This window comes from Eriocheir sinensis, chromosome 37, assembly GCF_024679095.1.
Source record: "Eriocheir sinensis breed Jianghai 21 chromosome 37, ASM2467909v1, whole genome shotgun sequence".
In the NCBI taxonomy this organism is placed as follows: domain Eukaryota; kingdom Metazoa; phylum Arthropoda; class Malacostraca; order Decapoda; family Varunidae; genus Eriocheir; species Eriocheir sinensis.
The window spans coordinates 1,912,677-1,937,211 of NC_066545.1; the positions used below are offsets into that span (position 1 = coordinate 1,912,677).

General features: G+C 42.1%; 1 protein-coding gene across 1 annotated transcript in view; it reads right to left on the minus strand.

Moving 5' to 3' along the window:
- Positions 1 to 24,535, minus strand: part of LOC127008055 (kinesin-like protein KIF21A) — a 145,068-nt gene that overhangs the window by 7,930 nt on the left and 112,603 nt on the right. Inside the window, 12 exon segments of the mRNA XM_050879585.1 lie at positions 3,052 to 3,178; positions 3,611 to 3,781; positions 3,784 to 3,844; positions 5,130 to 5,250; positions 7,495 to 7,706; positions 9,111 to 9,247; positions 10,169 to 10,274; positions 10,872 to 11,028; positions 13,649 to 13,798; positions 17,763 to 18,065; positions 23,371 to 23,525; positions 23,861 to 24,022. Of these exon segments, the coding sequence (XP_050735542.1) occupies positions 3,052 to 3,178; positions 3,611 to 3,781; positions 3,784 to 3,844; positions 5,130 to 5,250; positions 7,495 to 7,706; positions 9,111 to 9,247; positions 10,169 to 10,274; positions 10,872 to 11,028; positions 13,649 to 13,798; positions 17,763 to 18,065; positions 23,371 to 23,525; positions 23,861 to 24,022 (1,862 nt within the window).

Here is a 24,535-nt window from a genome sequence, read left to right on the forward strand (position 1 = left end):
TCTCCTTCAGTTTTTATCTGATCTTTGTTTTCAAGTACTCTTTGGATGGTAGAGAAAAAAAAAAAAAAAAATAATGTAGGTAGGTTTGGTGGATAATTTTGTAAAAGGAATTGCCAATGCAAAATATAATCAACAGATTGGCTGTGCTTAAGAGCTTAAGAGTTACTGGAAATCATATAGTGACTTCACTGTAGAAATTTGATTCAAATCAGACCTACAGTTTTTGAGAAAAAATTCCAAACCTCCAAAATGCAAGAAAAGAAAGAAAAGGCAACTTTTGAACAATTTTGTCCTTCAATATTAATCTTATTTTTTTCTATACCAACTGCATAATTTCGTTATCATAATGCAACAAAATTAGAAAAATTTATTGCCTATCAATTCTTAGTCAAGATTTTTTTTTAAATAATGACTCAATTTTTTTTCCTTGGAAAAGTGAATCACTTAGACAAAATCTAAATCTACTTTTATTGTTTTGATTTAGCTCTCTATAGATAACTTAAAACAATGATAAGATAAAAACTGAGGGAGAAATTTCATTTTGCACAACAGTATTACTTCTCAGAAATTAATCCTATACATTTATACTGGCACATATTATTAATTTTCAAGGTGAAAGTTCTGCAATGTTGTTTTCAAATTATTGTGACATAATATAAACCAGTATGTTTGGGAGGACGTTAATAAAAAGAAGTTTTGTTATATGCCTTTTTTCACTTACATCAGGGGGCTGATCCCATAAAGTTGAGATGAAAAAGGAATGGCCTGGGAAAGGTGGAGAAACTAATAGGGAAATGCCATGCTCAGGCACTAATGAATTTAAGAGGGAGCACAGAAACCAAATGCTTCTCAGTAACCACAGAACCCCATGGTTTCTCTCAATGGCAATTGGTACATATGAAAGTGACTTGTGGAATTGGCTTCTAGTCTGTATGAGTGTACATTATTATTTTTCTGGGGACATTATGCAGCTACTGTTGTAAGCCTATGACAGGTGGAGAATAATAGGGTGCATGTTGGTGTCATCATGAAGACTCAAACCACTTCATATGATGTCACGACGTATGCATGTCCTAGTTTCTTCGCTAGTATGATGTTCTAAGAAATCACAATAGTTGTGGAGGAGTCATGTATGATTATAGACATTGCATATTTTGGCAAGTGTAATTAGTTTGCAAAACAGCCAAATGTGTACTCAATAAACATGGTTGAGTATATGTTCTAACATGGGGCAGTCAGTAAGGGACCGCAAGTTATAAAACACCAATCACAGATTGTGCATTTAATGATGTACCTCTGATATTCTAACCACTGGAAAAAAAAGAAAATTATGACCATTTTTCCTTGCTGAAATTAAAATTGTGTAATAATTAATCAACTAATGTCAGAATAAGCTGTATATATTCAGCAACATTCACTTTGTTATATAAATAAGGCACCTATGTTTGTACCTGTCTTTGGTTTAACACCTGAATAAAAAATAATGATTTAGAATTTAGCAAGATAAGCAGAAGCCAAAGATGATGCCCAAAAATTTCAGTAACCTGATGAATGGAAGGGGGTCAAGTTAATGTTTTCTTATAATTTTCACAAATCTTTTGAGCACCATGAGTCACCCTGCCTGTATAGAGAACCAGAGGAAGGGTGACAGGGTGAGGCAAAGCAGAAGTGACCTTAAACAGTGAACACCAAACATGACATGAAAGTGATAACTTCTTGAGATAAGTTTTAAAAGCTTGGATTACTGTATTTCCTAATACATCAAATGTACACAAGTGTACAAAATACTTCAGTAAACAACAATCTTACAAACAGATATAAGGTGACTTTTCTTGATCTTTGTGAAGAAAATTATGGATATGTTTTTGGGCAGGAAATACAGTACCTTTCATCCTTTAGGCCAGACTAAACTATTCTGAGCTGGGAAGTTGGCTCTTGTGTTATATAACTTCTCTGCACCATGAGAAGGAAGTGCACAAAGAAATAATGTGCTGAATTTCAATTAAATATCCACTATGAGGAAAACTTCTATCTAAAGCACAAGACCATTTCTGGAAGACAACAATAAAGTATGAATTCTGGTGCAGCACAACCAACACTGCCAATAACAGCATCATCAAGACCAGTGTTGCCCCATGCCCTGTGCCCAGCAAGGTATGTGTGGCTTTAGCCTTGAGGAAGAAGAAAAGATTTACAGTTAGAGGAAGAGATTGAAAAATTAACGGGCTAATACAACTCTCTCTCTCTCTCTCTCCTCTCCTCTCCTCTCCTCTCCTCTCCTCTCCTCTCCTCTCCACTCCTCTTCTCTCTTCTCTTCTCTTCTCTTCTCTCCTCTCTCTGGTCCATGCATACATTGATTTGCATCCCACACAGCCAACCATTCAGCCTACATGGACATCTCACAGCCTGGATACACACAAAATCTAGTTGTGAGACTGTGCTCCTTTTGGAAAAAATTGAGACTGAAGTGAGGAATTGAAAATCCCACTGCCCAACACTTTAATACTTCAGACTAGATATGTATAAGGCTGCTGCACCATATGAGTGGTATGTGATGAGGATGCCACTTCCTCATATCAAAGTCACTTTGAAGAAAATGTCAAAATAAAGGAAGGAACAGATATATGAGTGTATAAAAATAAGTAAATAAATTAAGCAATATAAACTCAGTAGACATTTGCTAAAACCACGAGGCTCAATGGCAGGAATCTTGCAAATCCATAATGATGAGAAATGATAAGCCAAACTGATACTGAACAAAACTGAAAGAACTGAACAAAAGTGAAATGAGCAAAAACCTGCCCACAAGCTTAACAACCCAAGAAAGATAAAAAACAACTCCAGCAACCTTGAGCTGATGAACACAACCACAGATATACAAGAAAAAAATCCAAATCACAAATGTAAACAGAACCAAAACAAAAATATTGTGACATAAAACAAAATACAGTATTTAGGAAAATAGAAGGCTCTGAGGTGACGACTCTTTCCATTGCCCTGACTCTGTAAAAAACATGTAAGTTACCCTTCATTCACTGCCATGTGACTTACTTTGAGGCAGTGAAGATGCAGGTGGAGTTTGTGGTGATGGCATTGATGGGTGATGCATGGGCCCTCAGCTCTCCTATGAGCTGGCAGCTCTCGGCAGACCACATCTTTATCATGCCTCCACGACAACCTGAAAGACAAGCCAGGTGGTGGTGATGGTGGAGTGGCGGTGGAGGAGACGAGTGGAGAGAGTGGTGAAAGGACTAATTTAGAGCTTGATGAGGAGTAAAGATGAGGAGGGAAAGACATGAGTATGTACAGATTTTGGGAAAGGTGAGAAAGAAACATACATGAGGAAAAGGAATATATAAAGAGTATGGTTAAATAAACAGATACTAAGAGAACTGGTCTATGAGGAGGCTTGAGAAGAAAATTGGGCCCCCAATAAGACCCAATATGAATTTTCTGAGAAAGAAAATGCAATAGAATTTGGCAAATTGAATATTTTTGTATGGCTATGTGTGTGTGATTTGGAGATGGGACCCTACAGGTGTAACTCACTTCCTGTATATCACAACCAGCTAAATATACCCATGACCAAACATCCCTTCAGAATACACACCAGAGAGCACAATCTGTCCACCAGGGGTGAAGCAGAGGGCGCACACCCAGTCCTTGTGTGCGTTGTTGAGGGACTGGACATGCTCGCCGCGCTGCAAGTCCCACTTGATGCACATGTCCCTGGAGCCTGAGAAGAGGGTGTCCCAGAGGGCAAGGGACTGAATGCCATCGAGTGTGGCGGCTCAAGGTTAAGGCGGGGTTGACGAGGCCTGAGGGTGCCAGTGATGTCAAATACCTGTGGGGTGAGGGAGAAGTGAGGATGAGTAAGAGTGTGTGAGGGAAAGAATGAAGGAGTTGTAGTGTGGGAGAAAGATAAGGGAATGCATGGGTGTGGAATGAAGGAAAGAGTGTGTATTTGTGGAGGTTTAGAAGGAGAGGGCAAGGAATGGTGAAAATGCAGGAAGAATGCAAGGTAACAGTCAGTCAGGAAAGACTGAGGAGAGAGAAACAAGGAGGAATATATTATGATGAAAAAAAGGGAATACAAGAAAATAGCAGTAAAAAGTGAGATGTGAAGATGTGAGTGTGAGAAAAGAAATGTCTTAGTCAGGGAACAAAAATGGAAGGGAAAAATGACAAAAGGGTTGATGAAAATTTATAAAACTGGTAGGAGTTAGAGAGGGAGAGAGGAGAGAAAAGATGGACATAAAGAATAAAGTCTGAAATTAAGGAGCCAAAGAGGCAAGTGTTAACCGCTTGAACATGAGGACACATATACTGCGGCCTTGCCGCCCTCGTATAATATCTGAGTATGCGACAAGGCGTCCTGGCCGAGTTCTGCTGGAATTATGTAATTTTTTCCCGGATATTGTACGAGAGCTTTCAGAATATGGGTCATGTATGATATGATGGTTTACTTAGCTTTCATTATTATTACATTGGAATGTGAGCTGCCTATATCAGGGGAGGTAGTCTACTGATGCACTCTGTTGGTCCATGCTTGTGTGAAGTGGTATTTTCCACACTCTAATTTCTTCCCTCTCCTGCACTTCTCCCCACAAGCCTATCTACCCATCAGTACTAAAATAAGGGAGTAAAATTCAGTGAATAAATGAACAACATGGTACTGCATATTTCTTGTAAGTTTATGTATCCACCTCAATATTATCAGTGAATTTAAGTTTGTCTTTATGCAACATTTAATTCCCCTTATGCTGATATATTTTACATGATGATTATGTTTAGTTTTATGGCTCAAATCTAGGTATATGCAGTGATGACGTTTCAAAATTGGTGCTCACAGCATTCCCAGATATGCCTCAAGACATGCTCTCAGCCTGGCTGTAGCGAAGGGATTAAGAGTAGAAAAAATATGAGAATGGGACTGGATACCATCATAAACTGAAAAAAAAAGGAATGAAGAAAGATTTACAGGAAACAAAAAAGGAAGAGTAGAAAGATAAAAGTAGAATAAGGAAGAAGAAAAAGAGAGGAATGGAAAGAAGGGAGTGGGCGGGCCACAAGAAAAACACAAAAGGAGAGGGAGGATAAAAATGATGTGAGGAGCGACATGGGCTCACCTTGATGTAGTGGTCCTTTGAGCCGGTGGCCACCACATCCTGGCCGGGAACTGTGGAGTCCACTGCCAGGCACATCACAGCGGCTTGGTGACCTCCAGCAAGCTTACCTACCGCCGAGTGCCTGTGAGGGGGAGGAGAGGGTTAGTGCCAGACAGAGAACCATCACATCCATGTAGTAGCGAATTGCTGCTCTTGTGTTTGTTGTCAACAGTTTGTAAGTCTTTTCAACAAGAGAAGTACAATATGCAGGACACAGTGTGGCATGGCATGAGGTAACACAAATTGTGGTGCAATGAGGCTATTAAATACCACAAAAAATACACCAAGAGAGAATAATCACCATGCAACCCCCTCCCTTCCCCTCATTCACTTATAGAGTAACTTACTGTATCCTCAGAAAATTGTAACAGAAAGAAAGAAAAAAAATACAGTACCCTCCCAAGTTTTGTGCTATCTGAGTTTCGCGATCCTCGAGTTTCGTGACTCAGTCCTAAATTCTACCATCCAGACTTTTGCACATTATTGCCCCGAGTTTCATGCTGCTTTGACATGTACGGTCACGTCTACCTAACGTCAGCCATGCGATTCCTTAAGGCGGTCACACACTGTTTTCCTTCAACCATTGAGGCTACTGGCAACCGCGGTTGCCCATGCGCCCAACCGGGAGCGAGTTGTCAGTTGTCCATACGGATGGAAAACGGTTGAAGGTACACGCAACCGCGCGGCTGTATGTAAACAAACAGATGACGGCAGTGACTGAGGAGTGAGGAGCAGTGGAAAATGGCCCACCAAGAAACTCGTGAAGTGGACTGGCAGAGCTGCTTGTTTACTATTTAATCAATACAGGGCGACTGCTTTGTTTATGTCGTGAATATGGACAACTGACCTTGGCCGTGTGTGACGCACACCCGGAAAAGTTGGAGTTGCCGGTCGCCCCTCCCTATCGCCAACGCGGTTGGAGGAAAAAGGCCCAGTGTGACACTAGCAGCTAAAAGGCATGGTTACACAAGCTAGTTTCTCGGGAATTTCCCACCGAAATTATCTCCCAACAAATTTCTGCCTCGAATTTATCTTCAAGTTTGGTCACACAGAGGACTGTTGCATTCTGGGATATATCAGCTGAAAAGCAAGACAAACAATGGATCCAGATGTAGCAGAGTTTGCTTTATGGTGTTTGCTGAATAAATAGAAAAAAATGAAAAGAAAGCATTTGTTGGTTCGTGAGTGGTTAGCTTGGAAACAAAGGAAGAGTGTGCTACAGGTTGCTACCGTTAAGTGCTACGAGAACTTAGCAGTGAGGACCCAGACATGATGAGGCAGTGGCTATGCTTGGACAAGACTCTAGTCCAAGACCTGCTCAACCTGGTTGCTCCAAGCTTATCTAGCTTCGTAGTACTCATTGTGGTACTGGAATAAACATACGGATAGCTACTGAACCGATCAGCTGATACGGTCTTCTTCTTATTCTTGTGACCACAACTTACCAACCTCATGAGAAAATAACCAACATGCTGATGACTGAGTTTCTAACTAGAAAGAATTTCATTGAGTTTCCCATGAAATGTAGCCGACTTTGAATTTATGTACAAAATTCCCAAGAAACTAGCGGCTGGGTGACTGTGTTCACACGTGATGGGGCAAGATTCACTGAGATGGGTGCTAGTGGCCTGCTGAGTGGCCTAAGACTACCCACATGCTGTCCAGAAGACCACCTATCAACCCAGACTCTAGATTCTAGGATTAAAGATGAGCTCCAGGGGCAACATGAGCCAATGCAAGATGGCGCCACTATAAACGCTTGCCTGCGCCACAACGGACTGGGCCATACCATCAGGCCCCTCCAAAACAAGCCTACAAGCGCCATAGGCAAAAGATGTAAAAAAAAAGAAAAAAAGAAAGAAAAAAAAGAAGCTACGAACTAATGATTTAACTATCAACGTTGACTTCAGATTCACAAAGCATTTGTTTCGCCATAGTTAGAGGCCGCTGATTGGATGAGCGCCGTTGATGACGTCATCGGACTCGGCCAATCACAAACGTGCTTTCAGAACTGTCAGCCAATCGTAAGGCAGCCAGCCGCCTTCAGCTGCGGCTTCAAATCGACCCGTTCTCTCTTCACATTTTCTTCCTTTTTACACAGTACGTATTTTGAGATAACAAGGGAGTAAAGTGGGAAAAAAAAGCCAGCTTCTCCATGGGCCAGAACAAATAAGCACTTTTTCAGTGTTTCCAATACCCCGAGTTTCGCGATCCACGAGTTTAGCACTATATCTGCGGAACAAAGCAAGCACGAAACTCAGGAGGGTACTGTATCTCAGTCCCTTCTCTTCCACATCCTGAAACCACCCCCACCTTCCATACTCACTTCCTGAGATCCCATATCCTGACAATGTTCCCGGCAGCAGAGTACAGGATGTTGGTGGCAGTGGAGATGGCGACATCTGTGATGAGAGTCTCCCCGGGTGGCATCTGCAGCGTGCGGGACTGAGTGCTGGGAACGGGGAAGCCAACAGAGGTGAGGCCTGCTGAGCTTAGCGTACGGGTACAGCGGGCAGGGTTTTCTCGGATGTCCCAGACCTGTGAATGAGAGATGAGGGTGTGAAGAAGGTGTGTGGAGGGCAATGCATAGGTAGTGAGAGTGTGGGGAAGGTGTGAGAGGGGAGGGTGAGGAAGGGGTGGATACTGCATTGGAGATGAGAATAAGGAAGAGGTGAGAAGAATGCATAAGATGGGAAGATGTGACGAGGGTGGTGTATGGGAGATGATAGAGTAAATATACACTGTGGAGGATGGTGTGCGAGAGGAGTGAATGTGAGGAGGGAAAGAGAAGGAGGATGTATGAGAAGTGAGTGTGTTCAGATGGGGTGAGTAGGATATGAACATATGAATAGGTTGGAGTGGTGGTGCAAAGTGAATGATGACTGTGGAAAAGTGAAAGAAATAATGGAAGAAAAGGAAGTGACAAGGACATGCGGAAGGATGTGAGGTACGAGTTTGATGAAATGGAATATCAATGAAGAAGCTGAATGGTAAGATGGCTATAAAACACACACACACACACACACACACACACACACACACATAATATAATGCAAGATTATATGCAACCAGAAAGTCATATAAATCGGATCTACGGTGATACATATAACATGGTGAGAAATATAGGTATAGCATTCCACTACATTGACAAAGAAATGATGAAATAATTAATAACTACTATGATCAGACCTAAACTAAAATACACAGAAACAGTGTGGTCTCCACATATGAAGAAACACACAAAAAAAACTAGAAAGAATACAGAGGATGGCAACAAAAATGGTTCCAGAACTGGAGGGACTGACATATGAAGAGACTAAAGGAAATGGACTTACCAACACTAGAACAAAGAAGAGAAAGAGGAGACCTAATACAAATATATAGGCTATTGAGGAAAATGGAAGAAGATTTTTTTTTTTTTTTTTTTTTACAACAAAGGAGGCAGCTCAAGGGCACACAAAAAAAGAAAACAATAATAAAAAAAAAGCCCGCTACTCGCTGCTCCTAAAAAAGAAACAAAAGAGAAACAAAAGATAACGAGAAATTGCTACTAAGAGAAGAACCTTCCAGCAGGAATACTAGAGGACATAGTAAAAAGTTGAGGAAGGGAAGATGCTCAAGAGACATAAAGAAATATAGCTTCCCACAAAGAAATATAGAGGTTTGGAGCAGATTAAGTGAAGAAATAGTATCAGCGAAGAGTGTGCAGAGCTTCAAGGAAAAGTTGGATAATTATAGATACGGAGACGGGACCACATTAGCATAAGCCCAGGCCCTGTAAAATTACAACTAGGTAAGTACAACTAGGTAAATACATATTTCATTAATAATCCATGGAGGAACTCTGACAGTGGCAAAGAAAAAAAATAGACGTCAGTAACAGCTTACTCCATTATCGCCCCTTCCTAACCTCATTTCCCCCCTCCCTGCACACCCACACACCTTGATGAAGGAGGAGGACACAGAGAAGCAGGTGTGCTGGGCCTCACAGTACCTCACACAGTTCACGTTGTTGGGGTGGCCACCGAGGGACTGGATCTCCTGCCCGCGCACCAAGTCCCACACCTTCACCGTGCGGTCTGTGGAGGACACCCACGGGTCAGACACACCAAGACAAACCCATCACATATTCCCTGATAAATACACTTCTGTACACTGATATGTGTATATAAAAATTACAAATGTGCAAGCAAGTATTCAGGTATAACAAATCATGTATCTTCAATTGCCCATAATTTAACACTGAATAAGATCAGAATTATTTGTGATCAGTAGTATTAATATTCACAGACAGACATGAAAATGAAGGAGCAAACATGAAAAGAAACAGCAAACAAGCAGACAAATAATAGAAATACTTCATAATTCACCCACAAAAAATTCACGAAAATAATTAGCACAGTAAATTAGTGAACAGGAATACATAAATGGCAAGGACTTTAACAAGAACGATACTTTATTGTAAAATTGAATAGATAAAACATATAAGTAGGTATTTATGTAGAAATTTAAGCAGAAATAGTAAATATTCAAATAGAAAACACCAACTAACTAGATTAACAAACACACATTATGGGAGGCGGTGGCTGAGTGGTTAGTGTGCTGGCGCTGCATCCAAGAAGACACGGGTTCGAGTCCTGCCCACCACCACGGCTGGGATTTTTCAGTCACCACCGATTGGCCTAAAACTACTCACACGCTGCCCTGACGACCACCTATCAACCCAGACTTTAAATTCTCTCTAAAAGGAGGCTCATACATGAGCTACAGGGGGCAGCATGAGCCAAGCAAGATGGTGCCACTATAAACAGTTGCCTGCACCAGAACGGGCTGGGGCCAACCATTACGCCCAACCAAGAAAGCCTACCGGCACCAAAGGCTAAAACGTAAAACAAAAATAATAATATTAAATAAATAAATAAATAAATAAAATAAAAGTGATAATCAAAGCATCATACTCCCTACATCTACACAACAACTAGTCCATCAGTCCCTCCTACCTTTGGACGCTGAGAAGAGGAGGTCATCCGTGGCGTGGACTGAGAGCACCGCCTTGGAGTGGCCCTGAGCCACGTGGGTGCAGGCCAGCACTGACCGCTGGGTGGCCTAGAGGGGAGCAGGGAGACAGCAGAGAGAGTTAGTGGTATATAAAGATAGAAGAGGACTACAAAACACAACAACAACAAAAGAAAACATATAAAGCTAATGAAAAAACATACTAAAACCATTAAGAAATTAAATAAAAAATAAAAGCACAAAATCAAAAAAATCAACAAAATAAAAGCACATACATGGGTATTTTTATCCATGAATAAGCAAAGAGAATCATTACATGAGAACATGAATGAAATGAATGAAAAATAGACGAGCTTTTATACATTTGATTTAGTTCACATACGTTCTATAATACCTATAAAGTTTCTGTTCCTATTTCTTTCCCTTCCCTTGCTTCCTCATGAAGCAGTGAATACAAAAATATTGATAATTCGTAACTAATCTAGTAAAAAATGGCCTATTAGCCATTTCGTGCCCTCAGTCATTATCCATATCTTTATCAGTTTATTTCCTCCTTTTCCCCCATCCCATCTCCTCATCTCCATCCTTCCTGTCTATTCCTCATCCTTATTCCTGGACCTATCTTCTTCCTCTTTGTCACTCCCAAGCCCCCTGCCAAGCCCTGTGCTTGGTGCCCCTTTGCCTCACCCTGCCGGCGTGGGGATTGATGACGCCCGTGTTTGGCCGAGTCTCCCGTGTTGAGGAAGTGGCCGAGGTGAGGCGGGAGAACACGTTTTCGTCCCTTGAGGTGGAGCGCCGGTAGGTGGTGGGGGAGGTGGGTGGGGTGCACTCTGGGTTGTTGTCCCTGTAGGGGTGGGGGTGGAGGGGTGGGGTGAGAGGGGTGCATGATGGCGAAAAGCTGTGTCTGTACTATGCTGCATGTCTTGTCCATTGCTGGATGCTTTAGTAATACTGTGAAAACTTAAAACTCAATATCATGCTGAACTATATGAATTATTAATATTCTGTAAAACTAGAAAGTCTATGGTAATATTAGTGAAATCATGTGAGCATTCATCTGAAGATAACTTGAATATGAACAACTCCAGCACTCATGTGGTCATGAAAATAGGTTTTGAAAACATAAATTATACCATTCACTACTTATTATGCCTTAAATCAAATTACATATTAATCTATACATAAGAAACACTGTGAAGTCATCTCCCTGGCTACCCTAAAAATACATAGCAAAACACAATAGTATTCCTTTAATGTTTATGTACATACAAAGTCTGTTTTCTGCACAAATTATTACTTATCTATTTGTTGTATCCTAACTAACACCAGATGAGCCGTAGCTAATGCAAACAAATTTATATCCTTACTCGGCTAAGCTCCCTTTACCTACAATGAATATTTGGTCTATCATTGGTACTATTGCTATCATCCTGTTAATTTATTCTGGCTGATGCATTCCTCACAAAAGTTTCCAGTGAATATTGAGAGCCATGGTGAATGTGTACATCAGGGAAAAGTCCTTCCATCCAGACTCACTGTGGCCAGGGATGCACCCTGCCTACAGCTGTGGTCAGCTACAGCTTATTAAACTCATGTCTGTTAAAATGATGCCAATGTATTATACATTTCAAAGAAAATATTGCTCAGAAGAAAATGCTATTAAATCTTTTTCATACAAGTTTCTGGTTTGCTTTTTGGATTCATAAATGCATTTCATTTAAAACTGAACATTGATAAAAAAATTATCTCATTTTACAGTTTTATTTAGGGAGAATGGAGTAATGGAGCTGTGCAACTAATAGATAATTAATTTTTCACCTGCAGAAGAATGGCATACAGAGGCTGTCCAACTAATATGTAAATCATGAAAATATCATGTAATGAAAAATATCTTCAGTAATGGATTAGTGACACAAACACACAGACCACTCCCTAGAAATTCCTTTAGACTGGAATGCTTGTCTGGTCTGCTTGGGCACCTGAGTGTGTGGAGCCTGAATGGAAGGAGTTTTTTATAGCTTACACTGAGAGCATTAATGGAGGGGTGATAGCGTGGTGCGGGAGACATGCAGTTTTCAGAAGTGAACTTGGCAACCGAACATGTGGTGTCCCATGTGCATCTTTGGCAACAACAATTATGAGGGTTTTTTCCAGTATCAACATACTCAAGGTCATTCTGCTGGTGTTTGACTTCACAAATTAAGACATACAACTTAATTTGTCGTACTACTGAAGCTCCTATGTCCTGAACTGATCTCCTGTATCTCAAGGGAAGCCAGAGGCAGGGGCTCACTTATCAAAACCATAAAGGGAAGGCAGTGGCTGAGTGGTTAGCCACTTGCTTAAGGCACAGTGCCACAAGTCTCTCCTTACGTCATGACTTCCCCAATTGCATCAAAGTGTTGGCTCTCAGTAACAATGTACTGTTCATAAGCTCTGATATTATGAACTGAAATGTCAATATACATATATTTAAAATACTTTCAGAATTTTAAGTTAATAAACAAGTATTCAGGCTGCTTTTATTGGTCGATCACTGTCCCTGAAATAAATCTGACTATTACAATTATTTGACATATATGGTGCATTGAAGGGTAAGTGTGCAGCAGTGAGTGAGAGTGAGTGGTTAGTGTTGTGCAGTGCCTCCAAGCATCCCATTAATGAAGCCTGCCGGTCATCCAATTACTTAGCCCATCATTAATGACTTACCAACTGAGTAAATCCTTAGTCAAACCCTTACTGTGTGTGTTTGTATACAGTGCATCTAAATACACTATATTTCATAACACGTGTATTGCATGTGGTGTTTTGCTACCTCCTTAAACATTAACGGTTATGTAGTGAACCATGCTCTTCACCACCTACACACCCCTGAGGTGATGGCACTGCTACAAGTGTGCGGCAACAGCGTCTTTGCAGTGCTAGAGTACTCGTCTTGGGGAAGGTGTGAGAGTGAGGGGCAGGGACAACAAAACTTATTACAGGTGAGCTGACTGCCAGACGTAAATAATAGTGGAGGAACACTCACAGCACTACAGAAAAAGTGTCTTGACTCCAGTTAGAGAACTAAATTCTTTGAGTGAACTTATGTACATAAATACATATGTGACAGAATCCTAATTCCATTCACCAGTATGAAAATCTGTGGTTTATCTAAAATAACACACCTACAAAAAAAAATATTAATTCCTTCAAACAAGATAAATGTAACAAATTTACATTAACTTAACACATAAAACATAATCTCAGCACTGACACTAACACAGAAGACTGAACCTTTTGTCAACTTAGAACAAAACTCTGACCCCCGTCCCTAACCTTAAACACACCCTCCACGCAGGCAGAGTAGAGGGGGAGGGGGGCCCAGGGGAGGCATTGGCAGCTTTTACCCTGCCTTGGCCTGCCCCTGCCAGCCTCCCACACTCATAGAAACTCTCTCCTGGGGCTCAACTTTCACTACTCACGCAGAATTTTGCCGTGAAAAATTTAGGTTTGAGGCGCTTAGAGAGGTGAGCGACCGTCTGCCGAGGCGCGGGGATGTCAACTCTGCTCGCTCATAAGACTTGCGGCTTAGGACTGGTGAGGCTTTGTCAGGGCGGGGTGTCAACAGGTTCCTGCAAGCCAAGCCATTCCAAGCCAGAGCCCGGAGGTTAGTGGAGGCCCCAGCTAGTCCCAAGAGGGTGTACAGGTGGGGGAGCAAGGTGATGGCTCCCCCAGTACTCATAGTTCAGGTGCCCAGGGGTGACGGGGTTGTTGTGGGGGCACTTGAGTTAAGTCCAGGGGAAGTTAAGCTGCTAAGTCTGCCAATTCTTATTTGAATGTTCCGTGTGAGTCCTCACAGTAAAGCTTCGTCTTGTTGGACCACAGTGTTGGGGTGATTCTTAGTGTTTGGGTAATTAATGAATTTTTAACAGACTCGGAAGTGCTGTGTTCCTGCCGTGTGTGTTTACTGCTTTCTTTAGTTGAACTTTACAAGGAAGTCAGCATGTTGTATTTTCATGTGTTGGTGAGCGTCCCAGTATTGTGTGCTTTCTTCAGGAGAGGTTTAGAGGACTTCATGTATATCTATTTTCTTCACAGGATTTGTACTCAACTTCAGCAAAATTCATCTTCAGCCATGAAGTTTGAATGGAAGTGATGTATGCATGTTGTGTTGTGTATATTTTCGTTGTACAGTTCCACTGTAGTATTTTGTTTCTTTCCCTAGGATGTACAAAATATGATGTATATTCTTACTGTGTATTCTTGAAGTATCCATCATATTAGCAAGTTCCTTCAGCAAATTTCTAAAGCTCTTCCTCAGGGACGGAGTGTGTTGTCTTCAATGATTCATAATATTAGCAAGTTTCTTTAGTGAGCCTCTAAAGCTCTTCCTCAGGAACAGAGTGTGTTGCTTCCTTACTGGTATGTATGACTAACAAATGAGAACAATAAACTGATCTTAATTAGGTGTGAACCAGAAAAATAGCTATTTCAAACATGAGTTTCAATTCTGTCCATATATTTAATGAGAAATGTGTGTATAAGTGTGTAATTCACCATGACCCTGATCGTGTGTGTGTGTGGGTAGGTGTGTGTGTGTATGTGTGTGTGTGTGTGTGTGTGTGTGTGTGGGTAGGTGTGTGTGTGTGTGTGTGTGTGTGTGTGTGTGTGTGTGTGTGTGTGTGTGTGTGCGGTATTTACCTAGTTGTATTCACCTAGTTGTAATTTTACAGGGCCTGGGCTTACGCTCGTGTGGTCCCGTTTCCATGCCTGTACTTGTCTAGTTTTTCATTAATTAAAGGTGTGTGTGTGTGTGTGTGTGTGTGTGTGTGTGTGTGTGTGTGTGTGTGTGTGTGTGTGTGTGTGTGTGTGTGTGTGTGTGTGTGTGTGTCTGTGTGTGTGTGTGTGTGTGTGTGTGTGTGTGTGTGTGTGTGTGTGTGTGTGTGTGTGTGTGTGTGTGTGTGTGTGTGTGTGTGTGTGTGTGTGTGTGTGTGTGTGTGTGTGTGTGATTATCTGTGAGCACCACACTGAAGTCCTCATCATGCTTGTCTCTCTATGAAGCAGGAGGCAGACAGAGACAGCAGGAAGGAAGGAGAAACAGTAGAAGGCAAGAAAAAAACAGCAAGAGGGGGTGAGGGAGGAAGGAAGGGTGTCCACTGTTGGGTGTCTGCAGTGGTGGAGCCTCCGGTGGGTGTGGGTGCAGGGGGACTGACTGGTCCTTCAACACGAGGCTTTACTGTCACTCAGATCATGGTGGAAATTTTGAGAATTGCTGCCAATCTGACGCTGGTTACCGCCCCCTTGCTCTCTCTCTCTCTCTCTCTCTCTTCATACAATTCTATCTCTTATTTATCTCATATCCTTTAAAAATAAATTCACTTTATCCTGTTTCTATATTTCTGTTTGGTTTATTCCTAAAAATTTTTTCTATATAACTACCCTTTCAGTCTAACCTTTATTTATACAGTTTTCTTCAGTTACTCCTTATCTCATTTCTCCCTTCCTTTTACATCGTAATAAATTCTACACTAGTTTCTGTTGTACCCAGTAATCACACTTTTTTTAATATTCATTGGAGGCACACTGTTATCCTCAGCATCTTCACCTGTACTCTCTTACTTTGCTCCTCCATATGAGATGCTCGTCATGCCTAGCAAAGGTAAATTACTATTATCAGCACTGTTCCCTCCACTGGTACTGAGGTTTGGGAAGCCCAGTCAGTAAGTACAGTACCTCTCTTGCTCACTTACTCATTCACTCAATCATTCTCTTACTCTCACTCTCTCTCACTCTCACTCTCTCTCACTCTCACTCTCACTCTCTCTCTCTCTCTCTCTCTCTCCCTCTCACCCCACACACACAGCAAAAAGAAAGACTAGCCCAGGTCAAATAAGAAGCAGCTGAACAGTTCTCAGTAACACAAACAGTGACTGGAGACGCAACAAAGAGTAAGAGACAAAAGACTGAATGACAAACTGAAGCTTCGGCAAACACAAAAACGTCCAACTACAAAAACTGAAGAGGTGACTTAGGCAGGAGTAACTGGGTTGTCTGTCTGCCTGTCTGGTGGAGGTGGTGGTGGTGGTGGTAAGTAAAGGGGGTCTGGTGAGGGTGGGTCAGTCAGTGGTGGGTTGGGGGAGTAATTCATGGGTCCTTGTCTTGTCTTGCTTTCAAATTACAGTCGCCCTTCAAATAGTACGGTTTCCAATAGTTCAGTAACAGTTTTATACGGATTGTCAGAGAAGATCTTTTAGGATTTTTAAATTTCCTGCTCGTCAGGAAATTTAAAAATCCTAAAAAATCTTCTTAGAAAATCCACATAAAACCAAAACCGAACTATTGGAACCTGTACTATTTGAGGGACGACTGTATTATTATTATTATTTTTTTTTTTTTTTTGATAGGCACTGGGACTGAGTTAATGGTGGTGGTATTATTATTATTATTATTATTATTATTATTATTATTATTATTATTATTATTATTATTATTATTATCATCATTACTGTTATTATCATTATTACTGATGGCGATGATGGAGCTGCAGCTGTGGTTTGGGTGTCAGAATGTCAACTCCCACCAGGTCAGTGTTTCTCTACTACAGAATAATGTTTCCCAACCAGTGGATAAGTAGTGTACATTGTTAGATGCTACAATGATAAGTTACCCAAAATTATTACAATTCCCAATGTACAACACAAAAAAAGTTCATAAAATTTACTGTTCCCCAATACCATGGATCTGTGGAGCAAAGGAATGTTGTCTTTCAATTCATTTCATTACAGTTAATATTCTTAAGTTCAGTCGCACAGAATTTTGATTGTGATAAACTTCATGCACGATAGAAGCCTTTCTAAAGTTGATTCACTAAAGTTGTTTCATTTTGTTACATCTATCTTTTTAGAATTAAAGTATACTAAACAACAATGGCTTCAAATTTATTTTCTCTATATAATAGTGCAAAAGACCCTTGACTGCACACAGCTTGGCCCTCAATATTAATTTTTACCAATCTGTGTTTGGTTGTAGTGGGAGTTGACATTCTGTCCCGAGCTGGCCCTGCTGTACCTGTTTGCCTGCATTACAGGGTCTGCCAAGCCTGGCTAACTCAAATCATCAATTAGTACCAAGCCCAATCTACTGTTGCTGCAGCACAATAAAGAGAGCTATGGTTTTGGCCTTACTGGGAAGTAATACTTACGTTTCCCATATAACTTATTAAATCCTTTATTTGTAAATTGTGTACTAAATGATCACCTGTAAAAAGTAGTGTAAATGATCATAAGATTGTATTGACTCATCTGTGAAGTCCTATCATTTATAGAGCTTAATGAGAGAGTAAAAACTGATTAGGTGGAGATAAAACTTCAATTCCTTTTTCCAAGTAGTACAGTGATCTTCAACATCAAGGAACAAGAAAGGAAGAAAAATATAATAGAAAAAATTGATACATAGTAAAAAAATAAAAAAAATAAAACAGCCCTAAAATTATTCAAAGGCCAAAACCACAGTCCCATCCACTTGAAAACATCCACCTCTACCCTCCCATCCACCCATCAAAGCACAGGCCCAGACACAACACACTCCAGCACTCACTTGAGGGGGTTGGGGGCCGAGGTGACCCTGGGGACTGGCCGTAGGGAGCCAGAGGAGGAGGAGGACGGAGGAGGCATGAGCAAACCTTCATCGCTGAGCACGCCCTCCAGACTAGTACTCATGCGGTCTGTCCCAAGGCTGACGGTCATGCGGTCTGTTGTCGAGCGCTCTGGGAGGGACGTCGGACCTGAGGCAGCTGCTGTGGGGTCTGTGCTGGTGGCTCCAAGGTTCCCATTCTTCTCGGAGCCATTGGTGAAGAGCATGTCCTCTGTGGTGGCTGTCTTTCGGCGCGCCTTGTCTCTCCTTTTTAGGGAATCGAGTGAGACGAGCGAAGTGGCAGAGGTTTCCATCAGGCTGTGAGGGGTAGGGAAGGAAGGAAGGAAGGGGAGGAGATGGAAAAGGAGAAAGGATACGCAAAGGTGGAGAAGGGAAGCCATAAGGGAAGGAGTGATGGAAGGGAGTGAGGGAGTGAGTGAGAAAGGGAAGGATGCCAGGGTGACACAAGAAGCAATGGCAAAAATGGGAAACAAAACACAACAGGGTTGGATGAAGGCAAAGGAAATAAATAGACAAATAATCAGGAAAGCAAATTAGGAAAAAGAGAAAACATGAGGCAAGGAAATTAGTTTGGGAGGAAAAATGTATAACAGAATGGAGGTGATCATGAAACACAGGACAACACAAGTAGTAAAACAAACAGAAACCACCATAATATTAAAAAAAAATATTGGGAAAGGAAAAGGAAAGCAGGACAACAAAATAAAAGATACATAAAAAAAAGGTATAGGGAAAATAACATTTAAAAAAATGTCAGTGAAGGAGAAGGCCAAACAAACATTGAGTGCATTGAAAGGGAAAAATTGTATGAGAGGGCAAGCAAGGGACATGCAGGAGTAGACAGTACCACAGGAAGGGGCGAAGGAGAGAGAGACAATGCAGTGCACATCAAACAAGAATTAAGATAAACCAAGGCAGCAGCAGATCATACAGTAAAAAAGGGGAGAGACAAGGGAGAGAAAACCCATGAGGACAGCAGTCAGGTGGGTAGGAGTAGGGAGGAAGTGGGGAGATAAAAAGAGGGAGAGAAAAATGCATCACTATCATGCTATACTATGCTATATTGGCCTCCCAGCATTTACAGTAACAGTACGTACAGGGGGTGATGGAGAGGGGAGTAAGGATGGAGGGAGGGAGAAATGGGGAATCCTAGGGGATGAACTGAGGGAGGGAGGGAGGGAGAGATGAAATGGGATGGGGGGACTGAGTTGAACGGAAGGGGATGTTGTTAACATGTATTAAGAAAACCAACCCTCCAATTTCTCTGAAAGTCAGCACTTTATCTGATATCTTTTCACGGAAATAAATTCAGAAAATTTAAATCCTTTGCACTTGTGCTACCTTTCAAATTAAGAAATGTCAAAGTTTCATATAAGAGTACATATGGATATTAATATTACAGATGGGTCATTGCCACTGTGCGAATTGAGTGGGGCTGATTTGGATATTTGAATAGGTTACTAATTTGGTGGTGGCAAGTTACTAATCTTGCAATAACAGATTACTATCTCTAGGTAGGTTACATTAGACAGGTAGGTTTGGTTAGTTTAGATTTTGGTCATTACACTAAAAGAAGGTCCACTTCGTTTAAAAAATACAAAACTTCACCTGAAAAATACAATCTTAATGAAAATCATGGAGGGTTGGTCTTTCAAATAATTCCCAACGATTGTGTTTGCGGAGGGGTGGCGGGGCAGCAAGTGGCGGTGCTCTGGGAAAACACCAAAGCTGTAATCACAGACACTATGCAACATGATGCTTAAATTTTGAATTCAACAGCAAGAAATAGTTGGTACAGCATCCAAATTAGCCTCTTATGAGTGATGCACTAGAATTTCAAGATGTACTTACTGAGTGACTATTAACAAGACATATTTCTTTCTGCCAGCTGGCCACAGCCAGTACCGTATAACTTTAAGCAAGTGATGTATCGTCTCATGAGTCAGTTCTCTGACCAGATTTTTCTTGATTAATTTTCTCCTCTGATTGTAGAACAGACTATACAGCAGCTATGCATCACATTTTAGTCTTAGTCCCATCCGTTGCCAATACTGTAGGCTAAGTGTTCACTCTAAACCTCAGCCACATGTAATAAGATCTCACTGACCAAAGCTAGAGTGAATATAATAATTCCTTAAATATATCATACAGAGCAGGATGCCATACTATCTAATATGGGTAAGGCTTGAGGAGTGGAAAGAATCAAAACATTAATATATATATAGGAAGGAACTGAAATGAATGAAATAAAGGACTGATCTGGGACTGTGTGGTTTCAGAGGGAGATGCAAAGTAATTGTAGGCCTTTTTGAGAGGATGGGGAGCAGATGAGGAACCATGGACTGTCTGAAAGATATATGTGATGATGCCTTCAGGGAAACACTTAAATGTCAAGGGAAGGAGTCAGGGTGGGCAAAGCCTTTCATTATGGGGGAGGAAAAGGCGAGGCAAGAGGTATCATGAGGGGGAGTAAAGTGGGTATATGAGGCAGCCTGAGGCAAGGAGACATGGAGGGAATGGGTGGAGAAACAAAATTGGGAAAGGGAAGTGACTGTGGTACTAGGTGGGCCACCAGTGCTCTAAGGGTACATCAAGACCACAGCGACCAAACCCACCACAATGGGCCATAGCTTGGACATGCCTCATAACATGCCCAGCCTGTTGGTTGGCCAGCTGACTGGTGACCAACACCACAAGAGATCAATTCCCGGCCTGTTCTGCCCTGTCCTCGACCAAATTCAGGGCAGGACAGCCACCAATAAGCCTGCTATTCGAGCCACTAGCAGGTCCAGCAGGTGCATCAGGGTGAGGGTGAGCACTAGCAAGCAGGTGTGTTCATTCACAAGCCGGCTAAGAGGGAGCAGGCGGTGGCTAAGTGAATTGGAAAACAAGGGAGGACCAGTGAATGAACCAGGGCAGGTGAAACAAAAAAATATAGTCAATGGAGTGACAGTAAGACAGTTGTTTGTTTTTTGGAGGGAGTACGGGAGGGAGACGGTGAAAGATTGTTGGTTGGTTGGTTGAAGGAAAGTGTGAGGGCAATGGTGGTGATGGTTGTGGTGGTGAAGGTTGTTGTTGTAGTGGTGGTGATGGTGGTGGTGGTGGTGGTGGTTGTGGGTGTGGTGGTGGGGAAACAGGGTGTGTGGGGTCACAACTTGTACAAGGAATTATGGCATTAGTAAGTATCAATTGTTCTCATCAATATGTGTTCCTATGTGTGTACATAAATTGGTAGAGTTTTTCTTGTGGCTAAATTACAATGCAAGTCAGTGCAATCTGTTACTCTGAAACTAGACTACTTTCTAGGATACCATACACAAACACACACACACACACACACACACTCACACTCACACACACACACACACACACACACATGGTCATTTCTTTAGTCTATACCATTATAGATCTGGTAAGGACTGTCACTTCTCACTGAATACTGGATTTTGTGACATGGTTTTGAAGATATGTTGTATACTATATGCAACATCTGGTTACCAAACATGGCAAAAAAATGAACTCCAAGAATTTGGTACACACTGGTTTAATGAAAAGGGATATCAATGGAAATTTTTTCTTCTGGAACTGCTGGGAGGGGGTTGGGGATCTTGTAGTTACATCAAGGACATCGGCTGTCTTGTCTGTTTGGGCACAGTTATAGGGAGCCTTGCCAGCAGGCACCAACCCAATGCTGTCTCTGTTCCAACATAACATTCTCTGCACCAACTAGCCTCCAACCCCATCCTGACAACCCACAGCAGGAACACATCCACAGCCTCAGGTGATGCATCCACAAGTTCATCATCTGGGTTTAGAGGTACAGAGTTGAAGTTCTGTTGAAATGCCAGAATTTTCTCTTTACTATATTCGCGCACGACCACTGCGTGTAACGAAACACACGAGAAATTAATCCAGACAAGGAAAGGTTTTGCCGGTGCCGGGGATCGAACCCGCAACCAGCGAGACGGGACAGCCACTCCTTAACCAGTTGGCCAAAGAGGTACCCCCCTTGCAAAGGGAGTTATGGGAGGCTCGCCCATCAGGCTAGTCCCCGCACTACACGGCTCCCCATTCCTTTGTAGATTTATTTCTGTGTTGAGATTTCCCATTTTCTATGAACTTCGGAGAGCATGGGCCATCACTCTACCTGTTACCCACTCAGGGTGACACAACAGAATCACAGGAGAGGATGCCACCGCTTTGCCAACAGTGAAACACCAGAATTTTTCTCTTAACTACATTCCAACACGACCATCGCATGTAATGAAACACACGAGAAATTAATCCAGACAAGGAAAGGTTTTGCCAGCGCTGGGAATCGAACTCGCGACCAGTGAGATGGGAGAGACACTCCTTAACCAATCAGCCAAAGAGGTACCCCCCTCGCAGTGGGAGTTAGGGGAGGCTCGCCCATCAGGCTTGTCGCCGCACTACACTGTTGCTGGGAGAGGCTGGCCAGGAGCATTGTGCTGGGTAGTGTGTTGCCACACATTCCACAGGAGTGCCAGGATTTATAAAATTGTATAAGACAGAAATGTTAAATTTAGACTAAGGAAAATTAATTTTCAGTTCTCACCTTTCTGGAACAATTATGTGGTAAGTCTTTTTTTTTTTTTTTTTACAACAAAGGAGGCAGCTCAAGGGCACAAAAAAAAAAAAAAAATAAAGAAAGAAAAAGCCCGCTAATCGCTGCTCCCATAAAAGAATCAGAAGAGGTGGCCAAAAGCAAGGTCAGATTCGGAAGGAGAGGTGTCCTGATAGCCTCCTCTTGAAAGAGTTCAAGTCGTAGGCAGGAGGAAATACAGATGAAGGAAGATTGTTCCAGAGTTTACCAGCGTGAGGGATGAAAGAGTGAAGATGCTGGTTAACTCTTGCATAAGGGGTTTGGACAGTATAGGGATGAGCATGAGTAGAAAGTTGTGTGCAGCGGGGCCGCGGGAGGGGGGGAGGCATGCAGTTAGCAAGTTCAGAGGAGCAGTCAGCGTGGAAATATCGACAGAAGATAGAAAGAGAGGCAACATCGCGGCGGAATTTAAGAGGTAGAAGACTATCAGTAGGAGGAGGAGAGCTGATGAGACGAAGAGCCTTAGCCTCCACTCTGTCCAGAAGAGCTGTGTGGGTGGAGCCCCCCCACACGTGAGATGCATACTCCATACAAATATTTATGCAAAATAAAAGTCTGTCTGATGTTTGAATTATTAGATGACCATTGAATACTTCATGTCACTATTTATCGAGCAGACCAGAAGGCAATAGGTTACTAACTAGGCAATGTTAGGTTACTATTTTAGCAATGAGATGTTACTATCCCTAGCAGCAATACGTTGCTGTTTTTTTTGAGGAGAGGGTAATATCTGTTGGGCTGCATTGATGGCAGAGCTGCAGCCTGGCCTGCTGAACAGCCTCAGTCAAAGATAATTTAGGACCTTACATTATGAAGTAGCTACACTGAATTATGGTCTGTACACATTGTCACAAACACACATGATCCTCTCTCACACACATGCAAGCACACTCACACCCACAACTACACCAGCAACAACACACATACCCGTCAGTGGGTGAGTTGGATCGGGAGGACTCGGTGGAGGCGGGAGTGTTGTCCTCGGCTGCCACAAGGGAGGACATGAGGCTGTACACCTCCAGGTCCTTGTCGCCCAACACGTGTGCCAGAAGCTGCTCCTGAACACTAGTCGTCTGCTCCATCTGTGGAAAGGCAGAGTAAATGGAGTCTTAGAGGGGGCAGGGGGCACACACTTTCTTGGTGTTAAGGTGGGAATCTAATCTTTAATGGGGATGATTTTATCATCATATCACAACTTTTCTGGGAGAATTAAAATTTTTGGGAGGAAGAAATTTTCTTTGGTGTAGATTTTATGCAATTAAGTTCAATCTTTTTCCTTATTACTTAAGAGGCCACCTGCTGCCATGAACATCAACATCCACCACTCATGTCTATCTCCACCATTCTACAGCTTCCTAACTCTCTCCAGCCCTTACTTGCACACATCTCACCCCAACTTCCATACAGCCATCCTCACCTGCTTCATCTTGCCCTCCAACTCCGAGATGGCTGCCTGCCGCTGTGCTGCCAGAGTGGCTTGGTTCACTGTCATGTTGATCAGCTTGCTGATGAGGTAGTGGGACTCTTCTTTGCCTAGGCCAGTTGTCACTGCGTCTGAACTCAACAGGTCTGACTGCTCCTGTTTAAAAAAGAAGGAAGCAGTATTTAGGATGGAATATTGTGAAGAAATTATTAAGGTCTTTGGGGAAACTGATAAGAAGATTAACATTGAAGAAAATAGTTTAGATGAGAATTGAGGGGAAAGAAAATGCTGAAGGTGAAAAAAGAAAAGTTAATACAGGAATTAAGGAACATGGTTCAGGTGACAATATGGGAAGAATCACATAACAATATCCCTTCAGTGCCACACAAGCCTGGGCCCTCTATTCCAGGTGCCACGGCTCCACACCCTGCTTCAGCCACCAAGACAGAACCAACGTCAAGCCAAGTATGGACCTTGGTCGTTGACAAACACAAGAGAAAAAAAGCCATGTGGAACCTCACCTCTCACACCTCTCCTTGATCACAGATGTTTGTCCCCAGGCTGGTAGACTACCTCTGACATATCTTTCCTGGTGTTATATACAAATCTAATTCCTATATACATTAACTATAGGCTCTGTACACTAAATTGGTCCAGAAGTCCTGCCCC